The following is a 27,687-nucleotide window of genomic DNA, read 5'->3' as shown; positions in this document are numbered from 1 at the left end:
GAAGACAGTGTAGGGAAAGGGGGGGAATAGTGTGTGGAGGTGGGATGGTAGTGTGTGAGGGGTGGGAGGGGAGAGAGAGTAGGGAAGGGGGGCAGTAGTGTGCGTTTGTGGGCAAGGAAAGAGTGTATGTGAGCAGAAGAGTGTATGGAAAGGGGGGGGAGCATGTGGGGGGCGGTAATGTGTGTCTGTGGGTAGTGAAAGAAAGTGTGTGGGGGAGGAAGAGTCTAGGGAAAGGGGGGGAGGGGAGTGTGTGCGAGGGGCAAAAAAAAAAGTGTGTGCGCGCGAGGGGCGAAAAAAAAAGTGTGTGCGAGGGGCGAAAAAAAAAGTGTGCGAGGGGAGAAAAAAAAAAAAAGTGTGCATGAGGGAAGAAAAAAAAAGTGTGTGTGGGGGTGAGAGTGAGCGGAAACATACACACGCCAGACATGGACATTTGGGAAGAAAATAACACTTTGTCAGGGTCTGAATTTGAGGTCCTAGTACCACCAATTAAAGGGATATCTGGATCAATACACCCCCTTTCCCCATTCATCCTGGATGTGGTGACCTGAGGTGGTCAGGACTATGGAAATAACCAAGCGGGCTGTGCTACGCTGTCTCCGTAGCACTCCAACAAGCTAAAAAAAGAGTTAGGGAAACAGCTGAGCAGGCCGTTACCGTAGTCGTGACCAAACAGATGTGGGTCCCAGAGGTGGGACCCGCCTCTATCTGACACTTGTAGCATATCCTGTTGATAAATGTTTCACAGGGCGATGCCCCTTTAAGTATACGACTGTGATTTAGTGAATGTTACAGGTAAAGCCATTTCTGTATGATAATGTCATTTAAAACAGGTTTGTGTGAGAGCAAATGATTGAAAATTACGCTCCATCTCCACTATTAAGCCCTTTATTATGAATACTGCAATATTGTCTGATGACTAATATATTAGAATAGAAAGTCACAAAATCCAGTTCATACCACCTCTGAGAAAAAACAACAGCGTGAACCCCCAGGGGCCTGTGTGGCCCCATGTATTTATTTTTTTTCTCACTAGTGCTATGTCCTTGGTACTTTATTTGCATTATGGGCCTCACTTATCACAATGCCCATAACAATCAATCAGAGCTGAGCTTTCATCTCAAACTGCACTAGAAAAACAAAAGCTGCACTGTGATTGGTTGCTATGGTAAACATTTTATTTTTATTTTTTTTAAATAAATGAAGCCCAATGGAAAAACTCTCTAATCCACCCAGATAGCTTGTATAACTACAGCTTCATATTTTCTGGGAGATGTTATGTAACAGCCAAGAGACGTCGTATTCTCCCAATAAAGTGCTTGGTACATTAGAGTTTTAGTTACGTAAAACATTTTCTCAGTGGTCATTGAAGACAAGTGGAAAGGAAGGATTTTATTAGAAAATTGTTGATTTTTAACATTGACTAAAAGGGAATAAACTTTAAAGGTGCAGCACCACTTTGCCCTCGTAGGTGCACAGTCGATGAATGTGTAATATGGGCATGAGACCAATGTGCCAACCAGAACATAAAAAAACATTGAAAAAATTTGTATAATTTAGACAAACTGCTAGAACACAGGGAAAAAGGGAAAGTATAAATTCAGAAAGTAGAAAAATGTAACTATAGGAAACTTAGCAAAGTGAACTGCACCTTTAAAGGTTAAAAAAATCCTAAACGTACACCACTTTTACAATTCTGGGCCAGAAAAAAAAAAATTTATAATAAAAAAGGGGAGGCTTTTGAAATTTGTCTTTTTTTGAAAGATTATTAAAAAATAAAAAAGTGGGAGGATGGGCGTAACTACACAAAATAAAATGTACACTTTTTTTGTTGAAATACATCAGACTAGGTTCAGCCTATACAAAAAAATCCTCTAAAATAATCTTGGTAGTAAAATAATACATATGGGAGTGCCGCCTAACCTTTCTCAGACGGCATACCTTCTCGGGGTTGTAACATGAAGAGTGAAGGGAGCAAAAAAAAAATTTATATTTTTAATGCTTTTAGGAAATTGTCAGTTTCAGACAGTATACAAATAGGGAAAGAAAATACCCTAAAGTTCCTTCTCCTCCTTCCCAGAGTAGTTTGGATTTCATCCATTTGGGCCATTCATCTTGGCCAGGGTTAGGTTAAATTTCTTAACTCGTTTAAGCCTGGCATGTCGAGTGCCCGTAAGCCCCTCATGCCCTGTGGTGCCACCTTGTAGGGTCAGACTGTAGATTCAGTCACCACAATTTATAGGTTAAAATAATGCTTGAACTGTGAAGAATAAGTCAGTCACCCCACCAGGACAACACTGCTCTACGCTATAGTCATTTCCCCCCAAAAAGGGCAGTGCTCCATTTTTGTTTCTTGTGACAGCACTCCAGCGGTTAACAAGGGGCACGTATGTAGTTTGAGCCTAGCCAAGTTCTGTTCAATCAGCTCTACAATGGGGCACCAATTCCTGGTTAGGCTGCCACTGCTACTTGGAGCCTGCCACTGGCATTAATGATGTTGGGTAGCGCTGGTCTTCTCTGCCAGGTGCCGTAGGAAACTATCATCGGTCTGTCCACGATGGTTCAACGCCTCACTTTTAAAGAGAGCCGGGGGTGGAGGAAGGTGTGGAACGGGCGGTACTGCCAGGTGATGATGGGAGTGCGGATGCAGATGGAGGTGGGAAAATGGATGTGGGATGGGTCGAGGAGGCAGGGAACTCAAGGTATTAAGGTTAAGAGGTGGCGTAGGACTGCTGGCTGGCACATGGACTGTTTGAAGGTTGGTGACAACTTGTGAGGGGTTGTTAAGAGCAATCTGCAAGGCTGGCGGAACACCCACTGGACTGGTGACCCTGAAGCACTTCTCTTTGTGAGCCTTAAGCATGTTGGAGAAACGGAAGCGCATACCACACACGTCACATGGGTAAGGCTTTTCTCCCGTGTGGGTCCTGCGGTGGCGCTTCATATTTGGGCGGCTGGTGAAGCTCTTGCCACAGATTTCACAGATAAAAGGTTTCTCTCCTGCAAGAAAAGAAATTAACAGTTATTTGACGAGTCAATGGGCTTCATTTATCAAAACTGTCTAATAGTAAGACTACTGCCCATGGCCTCCAATCAGAGCTCAGCTTTTGACAATTAACCCCTTAAGGACCGGGCTCATTTTCACCTTAAGGACAAGGCCATTTTTTGCAAATCTGACCAGTGTCACTTTATGTGTGAATAGCTTTAAAACGCTTTTACTTATCCAGGCCATTTTGAGAATGTTTTTTTCATCACATATTGTACTTCATGACACTGGTAAAATGGAGTAAAAAAAATTCATTTTTATCTATAAAAAATACATAATTTACCAAAAACTTTACATTCCCCATATGTCTACTTCATGTTTGGATCATTTTGGGAATGACATTTAATTTTTTGGGGACGTTACAAGGCTTAGAAGCAAATCTTGAAATTTTTCTGAAATTTTCCAAAACCCACTTTTTAACCCCTTAGGCTACTTTCACACTAGCGTTCGGAGCGGGTCCGTCTGATGTTTCATCAGACGGATCCGCTCCTATAATGCAGACGTTTGCATCCGTTCAGAACGGATCCGTCTGCATTATAACTTAGAAAAATTTATAAGTGTGAAAGTAGCCTGAGCGGATCCGTCCAGACTTTACATTGAAAGTCAATGGGGGACGGGTCCGCTTGAAGATTGAGCCATATGGTGTCATCTTCAAGCAGATCCGTCCCCATTGACTTCCATTATAAGTCTGGACGGATCCGCTCGCCTCCGCACGGCCAGGCGGACACCCGAACGCTGCAAGCAGCGTTCAGGTGTCCGCTCACTGAGCGGAGCGGAGGCTGAACGCTGGCAGGCGGATGCATTCTCAGTGGATCCGCCTCCACTGAGAATGCATTAGGGCCGGATGGCTGCGTTCAGGGCCGCTCGTGAGCCCCTTCAAACGGAGCGCACGAGCGGACACCCGAACGCAGGTGTGAAAGTAGCCTTAGGGACGCATGACGTACCGGTACGGCATGTTTCCCGAGTCCTTAAGGACCCATGACGTACCGCTACGTCATGGGTTTAAACCGCGATTGCGGCGCGGGTTAATCGGGACAGGATGCCCGCTGAAATCATTCAGCGGCCATCCTGTCACAACGCCCGGGGGGGGGGGGGGGGTCATGTGACACCCCCCCGCTGTGACAGGATGGCGGCTGCATTCCAATACAGAAGTATTGGAATGCATTGTAAAGGAATATACCCCCCAAAGTTCAAGTCCCAAAGTGGAACAAAAAATAAAGTGAAAAAAAATGTTGAAAAAAAAGGTTGAAAAAGAAAAGTTTTCCCCCCAAAAAATTTAAGTTTCAAGTAAAAATAAACAAAAACTTCATTTTCCGCAAATAAAGTAAAAAAAAAAATTGGTAAAAAAATAAGGGGGGGGGGGGGGGAAGAATACATATTAGGTATCGCCGTGTCCGTATCAATCGGCTCTATAAACATATCACATGACCTAACCCCTCAGATTAAGGGTCCATTCACACGTCCGTTGTTTCTTTCCTGATCTGTTCCGTTTTTTGCGGAACAAATCTGGACCAGATCTGGACCCATTCATTTTCAATGGGTCCTGAAAAAAAATCAGACAGCTCAATGTCTCAAAAAACGGAACAGATCAGGAAAGAAACAACGGACGTGTGAATGGACCCTTACACTGTAAAAAATAAAAACTGTGCTAAATAAACAATTTTTTTGTCACCTTACATCACAAAAAGTACAACAGCAAGCGATCAAATAGTACCAATCTAACCGTCACCTCATCCCGCAAAAAATGAGCCCCTACCTGAGACAATCGCCCAAAAAATTAAAAAAACTATGGCTCAGAATATGGAGACACTAAAACATCATTTCTTTTGTTTGAAAAAAGCTGTTATTGTGTAAAACTTACATAAATAAATAAAAAAAAGTATACATATTTGGTATCGCCGCGTTCGTATCGACCGGCTCTATAAAAATATCACATGACCTAACCTCTCAGATGAACACTGTAAAAAAAAAAAATAGAAACTGTGCTAAATAAACCATTTTTTGTCACCTTACAGCACAAAGTGTAATAGCAAGCGATCAAAAAGTCACACGCACCCCAAAATAGTGCCAATAAAACCGTCATCTCATCCCGCAAAATTCATACCCTACCCAAGGTAATCGCCCAAAAACTGAAAAAATTATGGCTCTCAGACTATAGAAACACTAAAACATGATTTTTTTTTTGCTTCAAAAATGAAATCAGTGTGTAAAACTTACATAAATAAAATAAAAAAGTATACATATTAGGTATCGCCGCATCCGTGACAACCTGGTCTATAAAAATATCACATGATCTAACCTGTCAGATGAATGTTGTAAATAGCAAAAAATAAAAACTGTGCCAAAACAGCTATTTCTTGTCTTGCCTCACAAAAAGTGTAATATAGAGCAACCAAAAATCCTATGTACCCTAAACTAGTACCAACAATAACTGCCACCCTATCCCGTAGTTTCTAAAATGGGGCTACTCAGTCTGTACATATGTGCAGACTGGGTGCAAGGATTCCAGCACTGAGCTCCAGTATGGCTGTCTACAGACGCATAACCATGTCCAGCCAATCGGTGGTCTCAGCAGTGACCTGTGCAGGCATGGCATGTGACAAGCACTGCCACTGATTGCCCTGTAGGCTGCATGCACGTCACACATCTGGTCCAGCAGGTTACAGAAGAGGAGTAACAGGGAACTCTGCAGAGTTTTGTTTCGTAAACCTTTGCACTCAGCCTTCACATATGAAAAACAGTTTTGGAGAACCCCCGTTAAAGAGGACCTTTCACCTGTATAAACTATGGTAACTGAGTATGCTGACATGTAGAGCGGCGCCCGGGGATCTCACTGCACTTACTATTATCCCCGGGCGCCGCTCCGTTCTCCCGTTATAGGCTCCGGTACCTTTGCTTCTTAAGTTATAGTAGGCGGGTCTTCCCTTGTCCTGTGGGCGTCTCCTTCTCCTAGGCTGCAGCGCTGGCCAATCGCAGCGCACAGCTCACAGCCTGGGAGGTTTTTTTCTCCCAGGCTGTGAGCTGTGCGCTGCGATTGGCCAGCGCTGCAGCCTAGGAGAAGGAGACGCCCACAGGACAAGGGAAGACCCGCCTACTATAACTTAAGAAGCAAAGGTACCGGAGCCTATAACGGGAGAACGGAGCGGCGCCCGGGAATAATAGTAAGTGCAGTGAGATCCCCGGGCGCCGCTCTATATGGCAGCATACTCGGTTACCATAGTTTATACAGGTGAAAGGTCCTCTTTAACGGGGGTTCTCCAAAACTGTTTTTCATATGTGAAGGCTGAGTGCAAAGGTTTACGAAACAAAACTCTGCAGAGTTCCCTGTTACTCCTCTTCTGGAACCTGCTGGACCAGATGTGTGACGTGCATGCAGCCTACAGGGCAATCAGTGGCAGTGCTTGTCACATGCCATGCCTGCACAGGTCACTGCTGAGACCACCGATTGGCTGGACATGGTTATGCGTCTGTAGACAGCCATACTGGAGCTCAGTGCTGGAATCCTTGCACCCAGTCTGCACATATGGAAAGCAGTTGTTGGTCTTGGTGAACCCCTTTAAAGTGGATGTTGCAAGTTCTAAAGTTATCCCCTTTCCATAAGGGATAATCAGGGGTTCCACTCCACCAAACAAATGGAGCAAGTTGCACACGACCAGTACCACAGCATTCATTCTCTGTGTGGCTGCTACCTCCAGCACTCGCACGGTCCTTATTGACCCTAGTGAAGCATTGCATTTTGTGTTGACCAAGTAATGTATAGAAGTGCTGGGTCCCCTCTTCGGTCTGGCAGATGAGCGAGTGGACGGGTCCCTCTAATCTATGTACCGTAATACAGCAATACAAGGGGTTACGTACCAGTGTGCGTCTTCATGTGCTCATCGAAATACTGCTTCATGTTGAAGTCTTTACCACACCACTGGCACATGAACTGTTTGTGTCCAATATGGATGCTCATGTGTGAACGTAACTGGTACTTGTACTGGAACCGCTCGTCACAATTCTGGGAACAGAAACGCAGAGGTTTGGTAGATAGATAAAACACAATGGACACAACTTCTAATATGAGGAGGATATTGTATTTGCAAACCATAGTGTGTATCTATGTCACAGGATGACACCATGTCAAAAGTATACGAACAGTGATACCTGTGCAGCATGTGGATAGCTGGCATCGATGAATCCTACTGAGTGTCACACACCAGTGACATTCCCGATGACCCTACACATGTACAGGATGGGGACATAAACAATAAGATGCCTCACTGGATCTCTATCTCACCTCACATCTGAACGGTTTCTCTCCAGAGTGTTGCAGAGAGTGAACTTTTAAAGACATGCTTCTCTTGAACGACTTCCCACACGTTTCACAGGTGAATGGCATATCCTTCGTGTGAGCTGTGTGTAAAGCAGAAAAAAGTGCTGAAAAAACATGACTTTCTAGAATTTAAAAAGTATCTGAAAAATACAGCTGCATTTGGAGAAAACAATACATGAGACAGACTGTCATAGACAGCTCCTGTATTCTGCCGATGGTGCCACCGGAGGAGCTGCTGGTCAGTACTGCTAGTAACCAAAATGGCACAAGATTCACATTTTAGTACTAGCAGCACTGAAAGAACGCAGTGGTCTTATATTGTAAATCAGTATCAATGACCTGGTGCCATTACATAAGGCAGGATATTAAAGTGAGAGATCCACTTTTAATCCACGAGGAAAATGCAAACTGCTGGAGACAGTACGAGAACATATATTGTACATGAACACGTCAGTAAAACTGCAATTTGGTTCCTTTCGCCGGTTGATTTTTTTTGCATTGTAGGTTTAGCATTGGCCATTTTGGATCGCTCTATAAAAGCAATTTTTGCAGTGATAATATAGTATTCTTTTACTGGCTGCTCTGGCTCTAAATTAGTAGAAGATCCATCAAAATAATTTCTGAGTGAAACGAGAAGAGTAACAGTTTTGAAGAATATAATAATTTTACACAATCTGTGCAACGTGGCACATGTTGGCATCTGCTCTGAATAGCTGAGGAGAAGCATGAGACATCTGTATCAATGGCATCTCTCTCATGCAGCAGTGATCACCACCTAGTGGTCCAAATATAAACTGCAGGAGAGTTGGTATGTAATGATTAGACAGTACTGTAGTCGTTTTATGAGGGAGGTTGACGGCTGCAAAACCTACCGACAAGATGTTTGCGGACGTGCGCCATTGTGTAGAATTTCTTCTCGCAGATCTCACAGGAGAATTTCTTTTCAGCGTAGCCATGGACGATCTTTATGTGCTCGTGGAGGGACCAGAGCTTCTTAAAAGTCTTGTTACATGTAATGCACTGTGGAGAAGACGGCAGAAGTGAAGGAATGCAGCTCCCGGACTGTCCTATATCCATCAATAAGTACAGAGGAAAGCAACAACATTTATATCAACGGCAACATCTCGACATCCAGCCCGCGCCTCAAGATCTAATGTGAAACTCCACTTTACAATTTAGCTCTGGTTATGAACTAGGCAATTACACAGTACCCCATCTTTATTATACATATTATATACACATTATCACCCTTCAACAGCACGTCCACTGGTGATACGGATGTTACAGGTGGGGAACTCCTTTAGGCTATGTACACCTTTGGAGGCAATTTTTTATGATTGCATTTCACTAATTTTTGGCTAAAAATCATATTTTCAGTTGGATTTTTATTAAAAATATTGAGCCGCTCTGTCACAAAGGGTTAACTGTTTTTCTAACTGTGTGATTGGTACTTTCACTTTGTGATGGTCATCTAATAACCCTTACCTCTACTGAGAGGTCAAACACTTATTTAAGCTACATTCAGTAAGATAAGGACTGAGTTATAACGAGTGCTGGTCAGAGAGCAGAGATAAGGAGTCCATCAGCTCCCTGTCTGACGGAAAAGACAATAAATCTACAGGCTGCTATTAAAGCATCCATCTCGCTATATACACAAAAAAGGATTCCATAGTTTTAATAAAGACCTATTGAAAAAACATTTTTTAGCTCAAAATAAGTACAATGCAGTAACAAAAATGTGTCCCCAAAGGTGTACATAGCCTTTAAGGGCGAGTTCACACACACAGGTTTTGTGGCAGTTTTTCTGGCAATTGTGTGAGCTAAAACAAAAAGAGGGATGGAAGAGAATGAAACACATAAAGGAAAGACTTAAAGGGAACCTGTCATCAACTTTATGCTGCCCATACTAACAGCAGCATAAAGTAGAGAAAGGCGAGTTGATTTCATCAGTCTGTCATTTAAAAGTTAAAAGTAAGTGGTTGCCAAGAACCAACATCACAATCATTGCAGACTGGGCCTGGAAAAGTCACGGCCACCTGAGAAGAGTCATGGTTATTCATGAAATCTTGCTCTCTCTGCCCAGCTGCTGATGACTGACCGTCTTCTACCTAGTTTTCTCCCTTTCTCTCTAGGGGAGAACTGCCAGTCATCAGCAGATGTGTGAGAGCAGGAGATTATGAATAACCAGGACTCTTCTCAGGTAGATTTGACTCTGTGCAAGGCCTGGGCTGCAATGATTATGATGCTTCTCGGCAACCACTGACTTTTAGCTCATGAGTGGCACACCGCTGATATCAGCATTTCTGTCACTATTTTATGCTGCCCTCAGTGGTCAGCATAAAATTGATGACAGGTTCCCTTTAAAGGGAATCTGTCAGCTCCGAAACACCCACCAAACTAGCGCAAGCAGTGAGTCCAATTAGGTAATTTTTATCTTCCTACTTGCTGTGCTCCTACAAACCAGCAGAAAATGCACAGAGAGGACTCCTTCTTGAGTCCTCTCCATTACATGCATGAGCTCAGGAGTCCTCTCAATGCATTCTACTGCCTGTTTGGGAGTACAGCGTTGGCATGTACAAAGAAAAAAACATGATTGGACTATTCACTGCTTTCACTAGTTTGGGGGGTGATTCCCTTTAATACTTCTTTCCTCTAGAAGCATTTATAGCTTTGGCTCAAAAAGCTGCCACAGAAAACCTGTGTGTGAACCTGCTCAAAATGTCTTTGTTCTGCAAAAGGCACTCAGTATAGCTTTATGAATCAGAAGAGGTATTCTCATCTCAGACATTAGTGGAATATCCATAGGATAAACCTCTGACAGGTGCATGCCCCACCCATGTCCAGAGTGGGGGGCTGTCGCATCCAGGCATTCTGTGTTTTCATTTCTACACTATGGACACTTTGTACTTGTTAGGGTTCCTTGAAAAGAAACTGATCACAATGTGTCCCCCTGGTGAGACCTCCAGAGATCAGCTGCTATCCATGCAGCGCCACCACAGGAAAAACTAGGTATTACATAGTGTCTATTCAAATCAATGGTGTGTCTGTAAAAAGCAGGACTGAACAGGTCCTCCAGAGCAAGAGACGCTCTCTGTAACTCCTCTCCACTCTGATCAACAGGACCCCCAACCCCTCCATTAACCCAGAATTCACTGTATATGAGAATAGTTTTTTCTACATTGGACGGTTGTGCCACTTGGCAATTTATGGCATACTGGTAAGATATGCCATATATGTGCGATAGGTGCAGGTCCCACCTCTGGCCAGCGCTCAGCTATTTTCAGTAGTCCCATGGCACTGAATGGAAAAAGCTGCGCATGAACAGCACACACTGCATTCACAGTGAGGGCCTGTTCCTGACAGAAGCGAGCTGCAAAGATGGGACCCGCAGCTATCGGACATTTATGACATGTCCTACTGATAAATCATACCCTGATACTGAGCCTATCACTGAACCCTAGGTCCTCTGCTCTGAGGCAGCACTACTAGGCATTGAGTCTGGTTTGATACTGATATTTATGTGGACCGATTCTCTTCAGGTTCATGGGTTGGGGGGACCATTGGGGACCCTCAAGTATTAACCAAAGCGAAGATCGACAACACAGTGTTTCTTGCTCTGGAGGACCTAGCATGTTCCTGAATTAGATAGACATAAGTGAACTGTGGGGAATTAAAAGCTTGCTGTCAGGCTCCAACACAAACTTACAGGTGATCACCTGGGGTTTCCACAGGTGGGAAGCTTGTGAACCCAGGTTATTATAAGGGGATATCCAAAGCAGATAACCTTCTTAAAGGACCGGGACACGCACACCGCTGCAGTCAATGACTGGTCTCAGAAGTGATGTGTCCCCATGTGGCACGTGACCCAGCAGTGACATACCGATTGGGTGGGGACACGTTACCATGAGTCACTGGATGCGGCAGTGCACATGTCTCCATCTGTGAGCTTACATGTGGGGGATGGAAGGGCTGTGAACAGAGGTTGGTACCTCGGGAGCTGGAACTCAGCAGCTGACAGCAGGTAAGTATGGTTCTCGTCAGATCTGGCAGGGTAGGGGTGCAAAAAAAAAAAAATAATAATAATGAACGGTAGGTAACCCCTTGTGGCGAATTATTCTTTATTTTTATATATTCCATTTATAAATCTATTGATATATTTTTTAAATCGACCAGTGGACTAAAGGACGGAGAGCCACTCTAGAGGAGCAAACATGGCATGGTGGTGCCACCTGCAGGATTTGTTGGTGTACTACAAGCTAGTACATTAGCAACAATTATAAATGTGTTCTGCACAGAATCCATTGTATTTGGAAAAAACTGGCCCAGATTCACTTATCTTAAAGATGGTGTAGACTTGCACAGGCTGCGGACCTCGGGCTGGGTGATAAATCTGGTGCAAGGATAGACATTTTTCTCTGGCTCTATACAGTCTCTCGGATGGATAATTTTGAGATTTTTACGCCAACACTGAGGTTTGCACATTTTAGGTCTGAGCCCTACCCTGTGAAGCTCTGCCTTTTTCCACCCCATTATTGAGCATGTTGTTGCGAGACTTCGCGTAATAACTTCATAAATTCAAGAGCCACTTGGAACCAAACCCGAGTTCGGGAAATGTTTTTTTTTTTACAGTAGAAATCAATTTATGAAGTTATTTATGAAGTAATACAATCTAATATACTGTACGGAGCGCTCGCTCTATACAGTATTGAAACAAAGTTTTATGCAAATCGACTTCAGATGTTTCATCCGAAGTCGATTCGCTCATCCCTAGCCACTACTATCCATGGGCCAAGTCTTTCATCAGGTTTGGATTACAGCAGCGCCTCTTCCTCTGCACGGATTTCAGTCTTCATTGAATCCTAAGGCTGGTTGCAGAGCCCAGGCAGCATGGCAAGCAGCAGCTGACCAACCCTAAAGTCCAAATGGTTGTAGTGCATTGTGCACAACCTTCTCACCTAATATCTCTGCTTACAATCAGTCCTGCCTATGAGACACTTTTTTCTTTTTTATAAACGACTTCTTTAGATGTGAGGGAACCCCTTTAAGTACTGACTGATCAAAACATACCACACCACGGAGTTGTTGGATTACAATGAAACTTTGTGTGAATGTAATGATACATGTAAGTGATTTCAATGTTCCAGTAAAAGGAAAAGTAGCCTGGGTACAAGATGACATATGGATGGGCATGGAGTAGGGCTGAAACGATTACTCGATTAAATAGAGTAATCAAAAAAAAAAAAAAAAATCAAAAAAAAAAAAATATATATATATATATAGACGCAAATTTTTGGCATAGAGGATTCGTTTGTGTCATGTGACCATGGAGCGGGAGTGAAGCGCTTGTTATTACTTACCGCTCTGTGGTCATCCGCCGGGCCGCACTGCACTGGATTCTGACACATCGTCAGGTCATAATGCACATAAACGCGCACTATGACCCTGAGTGACGGCAGGATCCAGTGCAGTGCGCGGATTAGAAGAGGACGGAGCTGTGGAGCCCCTACAGGAAAGGTAAGTATTTTATTTCACTGGCACTGGGGACATGGCACTGAAAGGGGACAGCCGGCAATGGATGGCATGGAGGGGCAGATTGGAGTGGGAGACATGGAGGGGCGGAGATCTGATGGCACTGGGGGAAATGGAGGGGCGGATCTGATGGCACTGGGGGACATGGAGGGGCGGATCTGATGGCACTGGGGGACATGGAGGGGCGGATCTGATGGCACTGGGGGACATGGAGGGGCGGATCTGATGGCACTGGGGAACATGGAGGGGCGGATCTGATGGCACTGGGGGACATGGAGGGGCGGATCTGATGGCACTGGGGGACATGGAGGGGCGGATCTGATGGCAATGGAGGACATGGAGGGGCTGATCTGATGGCACTGGGCGACATGGAGGGGCTGATCTGATGGCACTGGGCGAGTGGGGGACATGGCAATAGATGGCATGGAGGGGCTGATGTCACTGGGGGAGTGGAGCTGAAGGCACTGGGGTGGGGGAGAGATGACGGTACTGTGGGATAGTGGAGCTGATGGGACTGGGGGAACTGATGCACTTGGGCTGATCGCACAGGGGGGAATGAAGGGTGTTGGGGGACTGATGGCAGGGGGTCTGATGAGTTTTTATAAAGGAAAACAGTCTATTAATTCATTTTTTCTTATTAGATTACTTGATTAATTGCTAAAAATTATCGATAGAATACTCGATTACTAAAAAAATTGTTTACTGCAGCCCTAGCATGGAGACATACAGGTTCTGTATTGTATCCTGCGGCACATCTGCTGGTGTCCCAGCTGGTCCGATAAATGCTTGATTGGTGACAAATTTGATAGACACATTTCTGGGAAACCCCTTCTGTGTGGGCGAGCATTAACCTCCCGATAAATGCCAGTTGAAAGCCCTGCCATGAGAGGAACACATGTGGCCGCAGGATGTCCTGCACATATCGCTGAGCTGTTAGTGTCCCTCGTATCACTACTAGGGGTGACCGACTCATGTGTGATGGCTCCCCAGATCATCACACCAGCAGCTGGGGCAGTGTGTCACTCCACAGCAAAGGCAGGATTGAAGCGCTCACCACCAGGCCTCCATACGTGAACCCAACCATCATCTGATCCCAAACAGAACCCAGATTCTTCAACAAAGATACAGTTCCAGTCTGTAGCAGTCTAGGTTTCTTGTTCACCATGACAAAAGAAGGCAATGGTGGCAGGCTGTCAGTGGCAGGACACATAATGGGTTCTATGACACCATATTTCCTTCTGCTAATCACCTGAAAATGGTCTGGTCAGAGACAGAGATGTATAATGAAGGTGCCTCCTGTGTCTGGATGGTGGATATTGGAACTGTGGGAGCTGCTCAAGCTTGTTGGTGGTCTGTCGGGAGCCTGTTCACCATGTGTGTGCGCCCTCATATAACCATTGCTCCCAAAACCTCCTAACAGCTAGGTCAGAACGGCCTAGATGGAGGTCAATTCGTTGAAATGACCATCTTGCTTCTCTCAGTTCAATGATGCATCCTCTCAAAGTCTGTCAGAGTGGGCAAAATGTTTTCAAGTGCATCGTAGAAGCATGTCTAGCAGTAAACAATCTCTCACCATGAGGTGCACTACCCCAAAGTAGCCTCTGAGAGCCCCTTTTTTTTTTCTTGGGGGGGAAGAGGGGAAGCACTTGTGTCCTCTTGTGACAATACCCAGTGTCTAATGAGACCACACCTGTAAACACTTACATATCAGCCTGAGCCCTAACTGCATGGAGAGTTTGCAGCAATCTTACATTTCCATCTGGGTATACAGTGGGGGAAATAATTATTTGACCCCTCACTGATTTTGTAAGTTTGTCCAATGACAAAGAAATGAAAAGTCTCAGAACAGTATCATTTCAATGGTAGGTTTATTGTAACAGTGGCAGATAGCACATCAAAAGGAAAATCGAAAAAATAACTTTAAATAAAAGATAGCAACTGATTTGCATTTCATTGAGTGAAATAAGTATTTGAACCCCTACCAACCATTAAGAGTTCTGGCTCCCACAGAGTGGTTAGACACTTCTACTCAATTAGTCACCCTCATTAAGGACACCTGTCTTAACTAGTCACCTGTATAAAAGACACCTGTCCACAGAATCAATCAATCAAGCAGACTCCAAACTCTCCAACATGGGAAAGACCAAAGAGCTGTCCAAGGATGTCAGAGACAAAATTGTAGACCTGCACAAGGCTGGAATGGGCTACAAAACCATTAGCAAGAAGCTGGGAGAGAAGGTGACAACTGTTGGTGCGATTGTTCGAAAATGGAAGGAGCACAAAATGAACATCAATCGACCTCGCTCTGGGGCTCCACGCAAGATCTCACCTCGTGGGGTGTCAATGGTTCTGAGAAAGGTGAAAAAGCATCCTAGAACTACACGGGAGGAGTTAGTTAATGACCTCAAATTAGCAGGGACCACAGTCACCAAGAAAACCATTGGAAACACATTACACCGCAATGGATTAAAATCCTGCAGGGCTCGCAAGGTCCCCCTGCTCAGGAAGGCACATGTGCAGGCCCGTCTGAAGTTTGCCAATGAACACCTGAATGATTCAGAGAGTGACTGGGAGAAGGTGCTGTGGTCTGATGAGACCAAAATAGAGCTCTTTGGCATTAACTCAACTCGCTGTGTTTGGAGGAAGAAAAATGCTGCCTATGACCCCCAAAACACCGTCCCCACCGTCAAGCATGGGGGTGGAAACATTTTGCTTTGGGGGTGTTTTTCTGCTAAGGGCACAGGACAACTTATTCGCATAAACAGGAAAATGGACGGAGCCATGTATCGTGAAATCCTGAGCGACAACCTCCTACCCTCTGCCAGGAAACTGAAAATGGGTCGTGGATGGGTGTTCCAGCACGACAATGACCCAAAACATACAGCAAAGGCAACAAAGGAGTGGCTCAAGAAGAAGCACATTAAGGTCATGGAGTGGCCTAGTCAGTCTCCGGACCTTAATCCAATCGAAAACCTATGGAGGGAGCTCAAGCTCAGAGTTGCACAGAGACAGCCTCGAAACCTTAGGGATTTAGAGATGATCTGCAAAGAGGAGTGGACCAACATTCCTCCTAATATGTGCGCAAACTTGGTCATCAATTACAAGAAACGTTTGACCTCTGTGCTTGCAAACAAGGGTTTTTCCACCAAGTATTAAGTCTTTTTTTGTTAGAGGGTTCAAATACTTATTTCACTCAATGAAATGCAAATCAGTTGCTATCTTTTATTTAAAGTTATTTTTTCGATTTTCCTTTTGATGTGCTATCTGCCACTGTTACAATAAACCTACCATTGAAATGATACTGTTCTGAGACTTTTCATTTCTTTGTCATTGGACAAACTTACAAAATCAGTGAGGGGTCAAATAATTATTTCCCCCACTGTATATTTTATTTTTATTTTTTAAGTAAAGGGATGTATTACATATGAACAGCAAAAGTTGTACTCTTAACAAACTTGCCAATAAGCGTCCAATTACAAAGATCCCGCAGGAATAAGCTAATGGTTTCTGTCTGCCATGTATCCAACCCCTTTCTCAGGGACTATGGAATTACATAAATCTCCTCTCAGCAGAGGCTGAAATAAAAGTGATGGGAATGAGTTCTGCTACGTGTTCCTAAAAGGCATCTGTTATCGGGTTTATGCTGCCACATCCATGACGCTGTAGTGCAAACTGCGCCAAGAAATCACATGTCCCTTCTTGATGCGGTTTAGAAAACCAATCGGAAATCATCCCCAGCTGTACATACAGTGGCGTGGAAAACAACGGAAGACAGTTCCGCACAGATTTTTGGCACCAAATATCAAGCAGATGGGGGCGTGGCTAACTGCCTACATGGCCGGACGTGTCTGAGAGCAGCTCCGGCTCCACACATTCCATCCTGAGCAATCCTGAGCTGGCATCAAAGATTTTTCAACCCTAACCAGCGCTAAGGAACCTACAGAGATCCTACAACCCGGTCATGGGTCCCAGCAAGGCGCAACAAGCGGCGGATCGCCTGAAGGAGTTTGCTCGTCAGGACCCACAACCTCTCCTCGTGCACCGCTTACCAGGGGTCAAACTGGACAGGCCTCAGCGACGGAGAGAGAGGGAGAGCCTGAACTCATACTGCAGGTATCTCCCAGCCAGCTGATGGCAGCCATCGTGGGTTGCCAGTCGTCACTTACCGGCAAGATAGAGGAGGTCAGAGTGGACCTAGGCCTCCTGCGCCATGACGTCCAGCAGCTAAGGGAGAGGGTCCGGCTTACAGAGGAGAGGGTGTCAGAGCTAGAGGACTCGACCAGGCCCCCGGCAGCTAGAGTGACTGCTGTGGAGGGAGCGGTTGAAATGTGGCGTCAGAAGTGTGACAATTTGGAAAACCGCTCGCGGAGGAACAACATCCGCATATTGGGTATGCCTGAGAGGACCGAGGGATCCAGACCCTGCTACATTCTTAGAGGGATGGTTCAAATCAACGTTCCCAGACGCGTCCTTCTCGGCGGCCTTTGCGGTAGAGAGAGCCCACCGGGTGCCGGCTCGGATGCCTCCACCTGGGGCCCCTTCAAGACCACTCCTCGCCCGCATGCTCAACTGGCGGGATCGCGACCTCATTCTCTCCAAGGCTAGAATTAAACAGATCATTACCCTCGGGTCTGCTAACATCTCCTTATATCCGGATTTTTCGGCAGAGCTTCAGAAGAAGAGGGCTACTTTTACATCTATAAAAAAAACGGTTACGAGATATGGATCTACAATATTCTATGGCCTATCCAGCCCGGCTGAGAGTCTTGGATGGCGGGAAAACACACTTCTTCAATAATCCCAGGGAGGCCGAGGACTGGCTCCTAGTGAGACCCCGAAACGTGCCCCAGAGATGAGGAGACACTCCTATGGCAGCGTTCTCAATTGTTCTGGACATGGGCAGATCCTGCTCACCCTTTGGTTCTTTTATCTTGAGCAATTAAAGTTCTACTGGACTACCATGCGAACTCTTCATCTGACGGCTAGCGGGTGTGAGGGGCCCGTTAGAAAGTCCGTAATATGCATAAGGTATTACAATTGTTCTGGACATGGGACTGATCTTGCTCACCTTTTGGTTCTTTTATTTTGAGCACTTAAAGATCTACTGGACTTCAATGCAAACTTTTCATCTGACGGCTAGCGGGCGTGAGGGGCCCGTGAGTATGTCCGTAATATGCCTAAGGTTGAGTTTTCAGGTTAAACGAATTATTAGCCATGCTTGTAATTGATATTGGGAGCCAGCGCTCTCACCTGCACTCTCTACACTGTGCAGGTCCCCCGTTACTATGGTCACTAATGTAATGTGCTACAGACAGGTTTATCACCCGGTACGCCGGGATCCACTGTTCAGTTATCTGTTTAATTGTTTGTGTGTTAACTGGTGCATCATCTATTGCTGTGTTATACATTGCCGTGACAGTATTAAGGCAAGTGCGTGTAGGTTTCCTGGATCATCCCACTCATCATTGTTCACACTGTACTCATGGCATCCATAACATATATGTCCTGGAATGTGCGTCATCTTGGGGGCCCCAGGAAACGTATGGCGGTATTCGCACAAGTCCGGTTATATAATCCCCACATACTGTGCCTCCAGGAAACCCATGTCACAGCCGAAACGGAGGGTAGATTGTGCAAACCTTGGGTGCAATGGGTAAAAAGTGCTTATTGCACGTCATATTCTAGGGGTGTGTCCTTGTTGGTTCACCGTTCGGTAAGGTGGGAGGTACATCAAGAGGTGACGGATCCTGAGGGCCAGTATGTTTTCGTATTCGCACATTTAAATGGCGTACCATATGTTATACTTAACGTGTATATACCTCCTCCTGCCGACCTCTCTGTTCTGCAGGCCACGGCGAACTTTGCGGCCCAGTTCCCATTCTCTAAAGGTACTGTGCATGGGAGACCTTAACATGGTGGGTAATGAGACATTAGATAGGTTTCAGGCCAATCATCGTGCGGACAGCAGACAGGCGGGTGTCACGCGGCTTGGACGATTCATCTCGGAGCTGGGGTGGCTAGACGTGTGGAGGGAAAGGAATCCTTCTAATAGGGAATTCTCCTGTTTCACACCCTCCAGGGGGGCGCTATCCCGCATAGACTACCTATTATGTGATGCGCAGGCCTACCTGTCAATCTCTGACGTGAAGTATATGCCTCAGGGACCGTCTGACCATGCGCCTATAGTGGGGACTCTGCTTTCATCTGAAGGGGTGTCACGTGGTCACAGTCTTCGCATTTTGTGCATTTATGGGGTGGTTCTGGTGACCCTTTCTTGGGTTAGGTTTCATTGTCACAATCTTCGCATACATCCATTCTGACTGTCCCTGATGAATATAAATGACCGTATTCCTGACCAACTGAGATTGTTTCTGAGCCTAAATGCGGAAGGGGAAAGTGATGATCTTATATTGTGGGATACCCTGAAAGCTTTTGTAAGGGGTTGTGCCAAATCATCTATATCTTATCTTAAGAAAACTGCGAGGCTTAAGGAGGAGGAGCTGTGTGCACTGTGCAAGGCAGCTGAGAACATATATGTCTCCAATGCCTCCGAGGAGAATAGATTAGATTGGATGCAGAAGGGTAGGCAGTATATGTTATGCTTACAGGAAAAGAGTGATCGCAAGCTCTTCTTCCTTAAACAACAGGCTTTTGAGCAGGGTAGCAAAACGGGGAAGGTCCTAGCGCAGGTTATTAGACGTAATACTATGGCTCCTCCGATCATTCGTTTACAGAATGCAGATGGAACCGTAGCGGAGGACCCTGGTGGAATATTGAACAGATTCAGGGAATTCTACAGCGAACTATACTCCTCAAGAACTCCGTACACCCTGTCTGCACTCCATGAGTATTTGAGTTAAGTGACTCATCCTCAATTGTCCCCCTTGGATAGGGGAATTCTTGATGAAGAGATCATGCTGGAGGAGATAGTCGCTGCAATCAAGGGTTTGAATTTGAGAAAGTCCCCGAGCCCGGACGGTATCCCCCTGGAGGTCTACTCTAAATATGAGGATATTTTAGGGCCTCAGCTGCGCAAAGTGTATACTGCCTCCCTGGAGAGGGGCTATTTACCAGATTCCCTATATGACGCTTCTATTGTTGTTCTCCTGAAACTGGATAAAAACCCCTTGGAATGCGGATCTTATCGGCCAATATCCCTACTGAACCTTGATTACAAAATTCTTACTAAGATCCTTGCAAATAGGTTAAATAAAAGTGATCGCCTCAATAGTTAATGAGGACCAATCCGGCTTTATACCAGGCCGTTCTACCTCTAGCAATATCAGGAGAGCCCAGGTGGTGGCACAGGTAGGATACGCGGACGACAAACGTTGGGCCTTGGCATCCCTAGACACGGCCAAGGCATTTGATTCCATTGAATGGGAGTTCCTGTTACACACCCTAGAATGTTTTGGTTTTGGCCCTATTTTTATCAAATGGATTAAAGTGCTTTATCACCATCCTACAGCTAATATTATGATTAATGGATCATTATCCCCCACATTTCCTCTACACCGCGGTACCCGGCAGGGATGTCCCCTATCCCCATTGCTATTCGCGGTGGCAATTGAACATCTAGCCATTAGAATACGCCACGACAATATCTTCAAGGGGGTGTCAGTGGGAGGATAGACTGGGGTTGTATGCTGATGACCTTATTCTATTTATGAACAATGTAGATTCGTCCCTGCCGCGGGCGATTGAATTGATCGATCAATTTGGTGATTTTTCCGTCCTACGCATTAACTGATCCAAATCGGCCCTTATGGTCCCCGCATTGGCCCCCGGTATATCACAATCTTATGGTAGTGGAACATTTCAAATATTTGGGTGTCTTCATTACTAAGGCCCCTACGAGGTCACACCAGCTTAACATTGCCCCTATTGAGTCTTATGCTTTAGACAAATTCAAGTCATGGACCACACTGCCTCTATCAGTTATGGGCAGGTTGAATCTTGTCAAGATGGTTCTCCTACCCAAAGCACTATACCTATTGGGAAACGCATGCACCCCAGTTCCGAGAAGCTTCTTTGTACGGTTGCATTCAGCTATAGCGAGATTTGTCTGGGGTAAAGAAAGGAGGAAGCTGGCTATTGATAATTTACAGAGAGGTTGGCAGCAGGGTGGAGCGGCTATGCCGGATTTATTTTTGTATTTCCTAGCAGGTCAGCTTAGATTCTTAACTACCTGGGTTGCGCAGTCTCCCATACCGAACTCTGAATTTTACTTAAGAAATCATTTAGGTCTATCAACTTTGTGGCCGGTTCTAGAAAACCTGCAGTCAATAGAGGGCCGACTATTGCCTATACACAGGTTAGCTCACCAGGTCTGGAGAGCTGCCAAGCTCCAACAATACCAAGACCTACCTGATGATATCGTAGTGTGGAACAATCCCATGTTTCCACACCTGCGGCACTGCGAAGGTAGGGCTGTTTGGGAAAATTACGGAATTTTCACTTTAAAGGATCTGTACGAGCAGGGTGTCCTTTACTCATTCTCTCAGCTCCAGGAGAAGTTTGGGGTGTTGAGGCCCCATTTTTACAGGTACCTACAGTTAAGACATCAATTTCATGGGAAAACAAGAAACATTTCCAAATACCCACTGATAGGCATACTCAGGACGCAGAGGCCAAAGGGGATGGTCTCGACCTTGTACACGCACCTTCTAGATCTAAAAGTACGCTCCAAACCCCTGCTGGTGGAGACTAGGTGGAAAGAGAGGGTGCCACAGCTTACTGATGAAGAATGGGCTGAGGCTTTGTGCGCACCATCAATTGTATCGCCCTCTCTCAACAATAGGCTTACTCAGTTATTCATTCTCCACAGGAGTTATTTAACACCTACCAGGTTGCACAGAATGGGTAGGCTAGACCACACGAGATGCCACAGGTGCGCTCAGGATAATGCAGACTTCTGGCATCTTATCTGGGACTGCCGGTACGTACAACCCTTTTGGAGAAAAGTAGTGGATATATTGTCTACTCTGATCACGGAGGTGATCCCCTGCTGCCCTAAGATCTGCCTTTTGGGGATAGTGGATAGGGACTCACGTTCCCTGTATGTCTGCACCTTCCTAAGAGAGTCCCTATTCCTAGCTAGAAAAGCTATAGCCTTGCGGTGGATGGCGGACAGGCCGCCGACAGTAGGCCAGTGGAAGGCGCTGGTGAACCAAATCTTGCCCTATGAAAAAGTAATGTATGGTAATAGGAAGTGCCCTCAAAAATGTGAAAAAATATGGGGATCTTGGTGTTCTTCACCAGTTACTGCAATGCCATCCCATATGCACTCAGTGCAAAATACGTGATAATGCATATTTAAATATGTCATGATGTATGCTGGGTGGGGGGGGGGTGAGGAGAAAATGTACTTTACCAGGAGATGTCACGTTTGTTTGTTTTTTGCTGCTTTTACTGCCTTTAAGATAACACTGTATTACATTCTGACTGTATTGTACTACTTCATGGCAATGTATGTATGTTAACATGTATGATTCAAGATACTGTCATATGTATAAATGTACCAATTTTGGTTGCTATTCTCAATAAAACGAGTAAAAAAAAAAAAATAATATCAAGCAGATAATTAACTGCTATAATTAACGATTCCTTAAAGGGAAAGTCCGAACCCCAAAGTACTTGACATAAAAAAGCCACTTACCTATTCCTCCGATACTCTGTTCCAGCACTGAGGGTGCTTCCAGTTCCCTGTGGGCCAGATGTGTCACAACCCGTGCACCGCTGCAGCCATTCACTGTCTCCAAGTGGTGCCTAACCAGTGAACGGCTGCAGTGGTACCTGAAAAGATGGATGGGACGTCATAATTTCAGTTCACAGGAGACTGAAAGCAGCAAGACTGGGACATGAGGCTCTGGAAAGGAGTGCTGGAGAATAGATAAGTGGATTTTTTTTTTTTTATGCTAAGTACTCTCAGGGACATGAGCAAAATTGCTTTGGAGGTCTGACAACTCCTTTAAGGAGGCAGCACACATTAGATGCAAGCTGGGCAAATCTGGCCACAGTATGAAGGCCGAGCAACCATCTAATGAGTTTTGGGATGTCTCGACTTGGTCCTGAAGACGGTGCTGGAGGAGAGAACAATAGGGTATGACATGCCTGACCATTGGGAGATCAGCAATGTCTCCTTCTAAAAACACATGCTTGGCTGGGCATGTTCACAGACAACCCCTTCAGGTTCCCTGTTGCACCGCCATATGGGAAAATAAAAATATTGTCCTGCAAGGGGCTTATAAAGGGTTGGTCTGGTGCCGAGAACAAATGTTAAATATCCTATTAGGGAGCCTTAAAGGGAACCTGTCACCGGGATTTGTGTATAGAGCTGAGGACATGGGTTGCTAGATGGCCGCTAGCACATCCGCAATACCCAGTCCCCATAGCTCTGTGTGCTTTTATTGTGTACCAAAAACCGATTTGATCCATATACAAATTAACCTGAGATGAGTCCTGTCCCTGAGATGAGTCCAGCGTGAAGGAGCCCAGCACCGCACCGCATCCTCAGAATCTCCTCCTTGCTCCCCGACGTCAGAAAGCCAGAGCGCAGTGTCATCCTAGTGTTCCTTCCCTGTGCTGGCATCAGCCTCAGAGAACGAACTGCGCATGCACTAGCTCGCACATCACGAGATTACAGCGCTCTGGCTTTCTGACGTCGGGGAGCAAGGAGGAGATTCTGAGGATGCGGTGCTGGACTCCTTCACGCTGGACTCATCTCAGGTTAATTTGCATATGTATAAAATCTTTTTTTTACACAATAAAAGCACACAGAGCTATGGGGACTGGATATTGCGGATGTGCTAGCGGCCATCTAGCAACCCATGTCCTCAGCTCTATACACAAAATCCCGGTGACAAGTTCTCTTTAAGTTATTAGTCAGACTGGAGAGCAGATACTCTACAGCAAAACACTGTATCTGGAAAGTCCCTGAAAGAAACAGTGTAATGCTTCGTATCCCCTGTGGTGGCGCTGGGTAGCTGGGGGGCGGTCCAGACTACACGGCTCTCTTCTGCAGTCTCCAAGTATACTAGACATTTGCTGCAGCTTCCCCCGCCATTTGTGAGAAGTCACATAAGATCATGTGTTTCAACAAGAATAAATGCAAATGAATAGCCCGGTGACCACCCACAGCAGTCCCCAGACGCCATTACTCACCATCTTTTTGGCCATATTACAGGTACCCTGTTTGAAGGAAAGAAGTTTTACATATGCGGCCGTGGGAATGACCAAAACATAAACACGTCTGTGCTGAGGGTTAGTGTGACACATGTACATGGGCCATGCCTACAGAAACATCTTCTCTAAATAGGACCAATGTGTGGCTCTCCAGCTGTAGCAGAACTAAGAACTACTATTCCCAGCAAGCCTTGCTGCGACAACTGGAAAGCCACAGGTTGGAGACCACTGGTCTAAAATTGGGGATCAGCAACCTTCGGCACTCCAGCTGCTGTGAAACTACAACTCCCAGAACGCACACATGATTGGCTGTTCTTCTTACTCCCACAGAAGTGAATGAAGCATGCTGGGAGCTGTAGTTTCCGAACAGCTGGAGTGCCGGAGGCTGCTGATCCCTGCTCTAGATGGTCACAAATAGGTATATTTTGAAAGGGTTCTCCAAGATTAGAAAACGAACTTGTCTAGGAGCCCAAAGCGGTAATTCAGTCCAGAGTGAAGATGCACGAACACATGTATACAATGGACATGGGGCAATGCATCTATTTCAAGGGGTTGTCCACATTTCTAATTAAATTAAAATGGGGAAAAAAAATAAAAATCTACCACAGGAAATGCTATACAGTGCAAAGAAATATAAAAAAAATAATATTATATATATATAGCTACTCGCCTCACCACTTCAATGCAGCCAATCAGTGGCCTCAGCAGTCACGTGTTAACAGCCATGATGCCACATAACCACTGAGGCCACTAATTGGTTGCAGGGATCACATGCTGAACTGGATCAGCAGGCAATTGGAGAGGTAAATAGTATTTTTTTTTATATCATTTGCTGTTTTTTTGTTGTTTTTATTTATAATTTTTAGATGCTGGATAACCATTTTTAATGTCAAAATCTAGCACAGCAATAAATAAAGAGTAATCTCCAAATTCTCCACTTGCAGTGTATGTCAAACCTTTGAACATCACTTACATTTAGAATGAAATCTACATAGAAAGTTAAGTATCGTTGTAAATCCACAATACTACTTATAGTGGTCGTGGCCTATGCTATACCCCAGAGCTGCGTTCACAGTTCTGCTGGTTGTCACTGCAAACGGCCAATAATAAGCAGACCCTAATAATGCATATGTTCCTACCTAACCTGACTTCATTCTGCCTGGTGTAAAGTGACTAAAGCAAGCTTTGCATAGACCTTGTGCCAGGAAGGAATGCTGTGAGAGTTGAGCACCGAAGCCAGCAGAATTATGAATGCCGCTCTGGACTGGTACAGTCAGGTCCATAAATATTGGGACATCGACACAATTCTAACATTTTGGCTCTATACACCACCACAATGGATTTGAAATGAAACGAACAAGATGTGCTTTAAAGGGGTTGTGCACTTTGTTTAAACTGATGATCTATCCTCTGGATAGATCATCAGCTTCTGATCGGCGGGGGTCCGACACCCGGCACCCCCGCCGATCAGCTGTTTGAGAAGGCAGCGGCTCTCCAGCGCTGCGGCCTTCTCACTGTTTACCACAGGCCCAGTGACGTCACGACTAGTATCACTGGCCTTGAATGGAGCTTGGCCCCGCCCAGGCCAGTTGATACAAGTCGTGACGTCACTCGGCCAGCGGTAAACAGTGAGAAGGCCGCAGCGCTGCTGGAGCGCCGCTGCCTTCTCAAACAGCTGATCGGCGGGGGTCCCGGGTGTCAGACCCCCGCCGATCAGAAGCTGATGATCTATCCAGAGGATAGATCATCAGTTTAAACAAAGTGCAGAACCCCTTTAACTGCAGACTGTCAGCTTTAATTTGAAGGTATTTACATCCAAATCAGGTGAACGGTGTAGGAATTACAACAGTTTGCATATGTGCCTCCCACTTGTTAAGGGACCAAAAGTAATGGGACAATTGGCTTCTCAGCTGTTCCGTGGCCAGGTGTGTGTTATTCCCTCATTATCCCAATTACAATGAGCAGATAAAAGGTCCAGAGTTCATTTCAAGTGTGCTATTTACATTTGGAATCTGTTGCTGTCAAACTCTCAAGATGAGATCCAAAGAGCTGTCACTATCAGTGAAGCAAGCCATCATTAGGCTGAAAAAACAAAACAAACCCATCAGAGAGATGGCAAAAACATTAGGCGTGGCCAAAACAACTGTTTGTAACAATCTTAAAAAGAAGGAACGCACCGGTGAGCTCAGCAACACCAAAAGACCCGGAAGACCACGGAAAACAACTGTGGTGGATGACCGAAGAATTCTTTTCCTGGTGAAGAAAACACCCTTCACAACAGTTGGCCAGATCAAGAACACTCTCCAGGAGGTAGGTGTATGTGTGTCAAAGTCAACAATCAAGAGAAGACTTCACCAGAGTGAAGACAGAGGGTTCACCACAAGATGTAAACCATTGGTGAGCCTCAAAAACAGAAAGGCCAGATTAGACGACATCTAAAAAAGCCTTCACAGTTCTGGAACAACATCCTATGGACAGATGAGACCAAGATCAACTTGTACCAGAGTGATGGGAAGAGAAGAGTATGTAGAAGGAAAGAAACTGCTCATGATCCTAAGCATACCAGCTCATCAGTGAAGCATGGTGGTGGTAGTGTCATGGCGTGGGCATGTATGGCTGCCAATGGAACTGGTTCTCTTGTATTTATTGATGATGTGACTGCTGACAAAAGCAGCAGGATGAATTCTGAAGTGTTTCGGGCAATATTATCTGCTCATATTCAGCCAAATGCTTCAGAACTCATTGGACGGCGCTTCACAGTGCAGATGGACAATGACCCAAAGTATACTGCAAAAGCAACCAAAGAGTGTTTTTAAGGGAAAGAAGTGGAATGTTATGCAATGGCCAAGTCAATCACCTGACCTGAATCCGATTGAGCATGCATTTCACTTGCTGACGACAAAACTGAAGGGAAAATGCCCCAAGAACAAGCAGGAACTGAAGACAGTTGCAGTAGAGGCCTGGCAGAGCATCACCAGGGATGAGACCCAGCGTCTGGTGATTTCTATGCGTTCCAGACTTCAGGCTGTAATTGACTGCAAAGGATTTGCAACCAAGTATTAAAAAGGGAAAGTTTGATTTATGATTATTATTATGTCCCATTACTTTTGGTCACGTAACAAGTAGGAGGCACATATGCAAACTGTTGTAATTCCTACACCGTTCACCTGATTTGGATGTAAATACCCTCAAATTAAAGCTGACGGTCTGCAGTTAAAGCACATATTATTTGTTTCATTTCAAATCCATTGTGGTGGTGTATAGAGCCAAAAATGTTAGAATTGTGTCTGCGTCCCAATATTTATGGACCTGACTGTATATAATGTATCAACAGAGTTATTTAACTTTTAATGTAGATTAGTAGTTTTATTTTATATATGAACTGTAAAATAGCCGACACCCACTTTTGGCTCATTTTTGTACATTTTGGAAGTATATGCTGGAAGTATTTCTTAAAGGGGTCCTCCAGGATTAAAATAAAATTACTGAAAAAACTTATTACCACCTTATTATAAATATATTCCCACCTTATGATAATGGCTCGTTTTGTCTGGGGAGCAATCATGAGGGGAAATAAAATGGCCGCCATCCCACACAAAACCTGTCCTAATCACAC

General features: G+C 45.1%; 1 protein-coding gene across 2 annotated transcripts in view; it reads right to left on the bottom strand.

Annotated features, from left to right (window-relative positions):
- Positions 1–498: 498 nt before the first annotated feature.
- Positions 499–27,687, bottom strand: part of ZNF652 (zinc finger protein 652) — a 54,567-nt gene continuing 27,378 nt past the window's right edge. The window contains exons 3-7 of one of the 2 annotated variants that reach the window (XM_040435127.1): positions 24,051–24,077; positions 8,231–8,378; positions 7,323–7,438; positions 6,899–7,043; positions 499–2,997 (exon numbers count right to left, since the gene is read on the bottom strand). In XM_040435127.1, coding sequence (XP_040291061.1) covers positions 2,486–2,997; positions 6,899–7,043; positions 7,323–7,438; positions 8,231–8,378; positions 24,051–24,077 — 948 coding nt within the window. In that variant the 3' untranslated portion in view covers positions 499–2,485. The remainder of the gene's footprint in view (positions 2,998–6,898; positions 7,044–7,322; positions 7,439–8,230; positions 8,379–24,050; positions 24,078–27,687) is intronic. The other variant, XM_040435128.1, reaches the window with a different exon arrangement.

The sequence above is a fragment of the Bufo bufo genome, chromosome 6, assembly GCF_905171765.1.
Source record: "Bufo bufo chromosome 6, aBufBuf1.1, whole genome shotgun sequence".
Lineage (NCBI taxonomy): Eukaryota > Metazoa > Chordata > Amphibia > Anura > Bufonidae > Bufo > Bufo bufo.
Note: the sequence above shows the minus strand (reverse complement) of the source record. Positions and strands in the feature narration are given on the sequence as shown.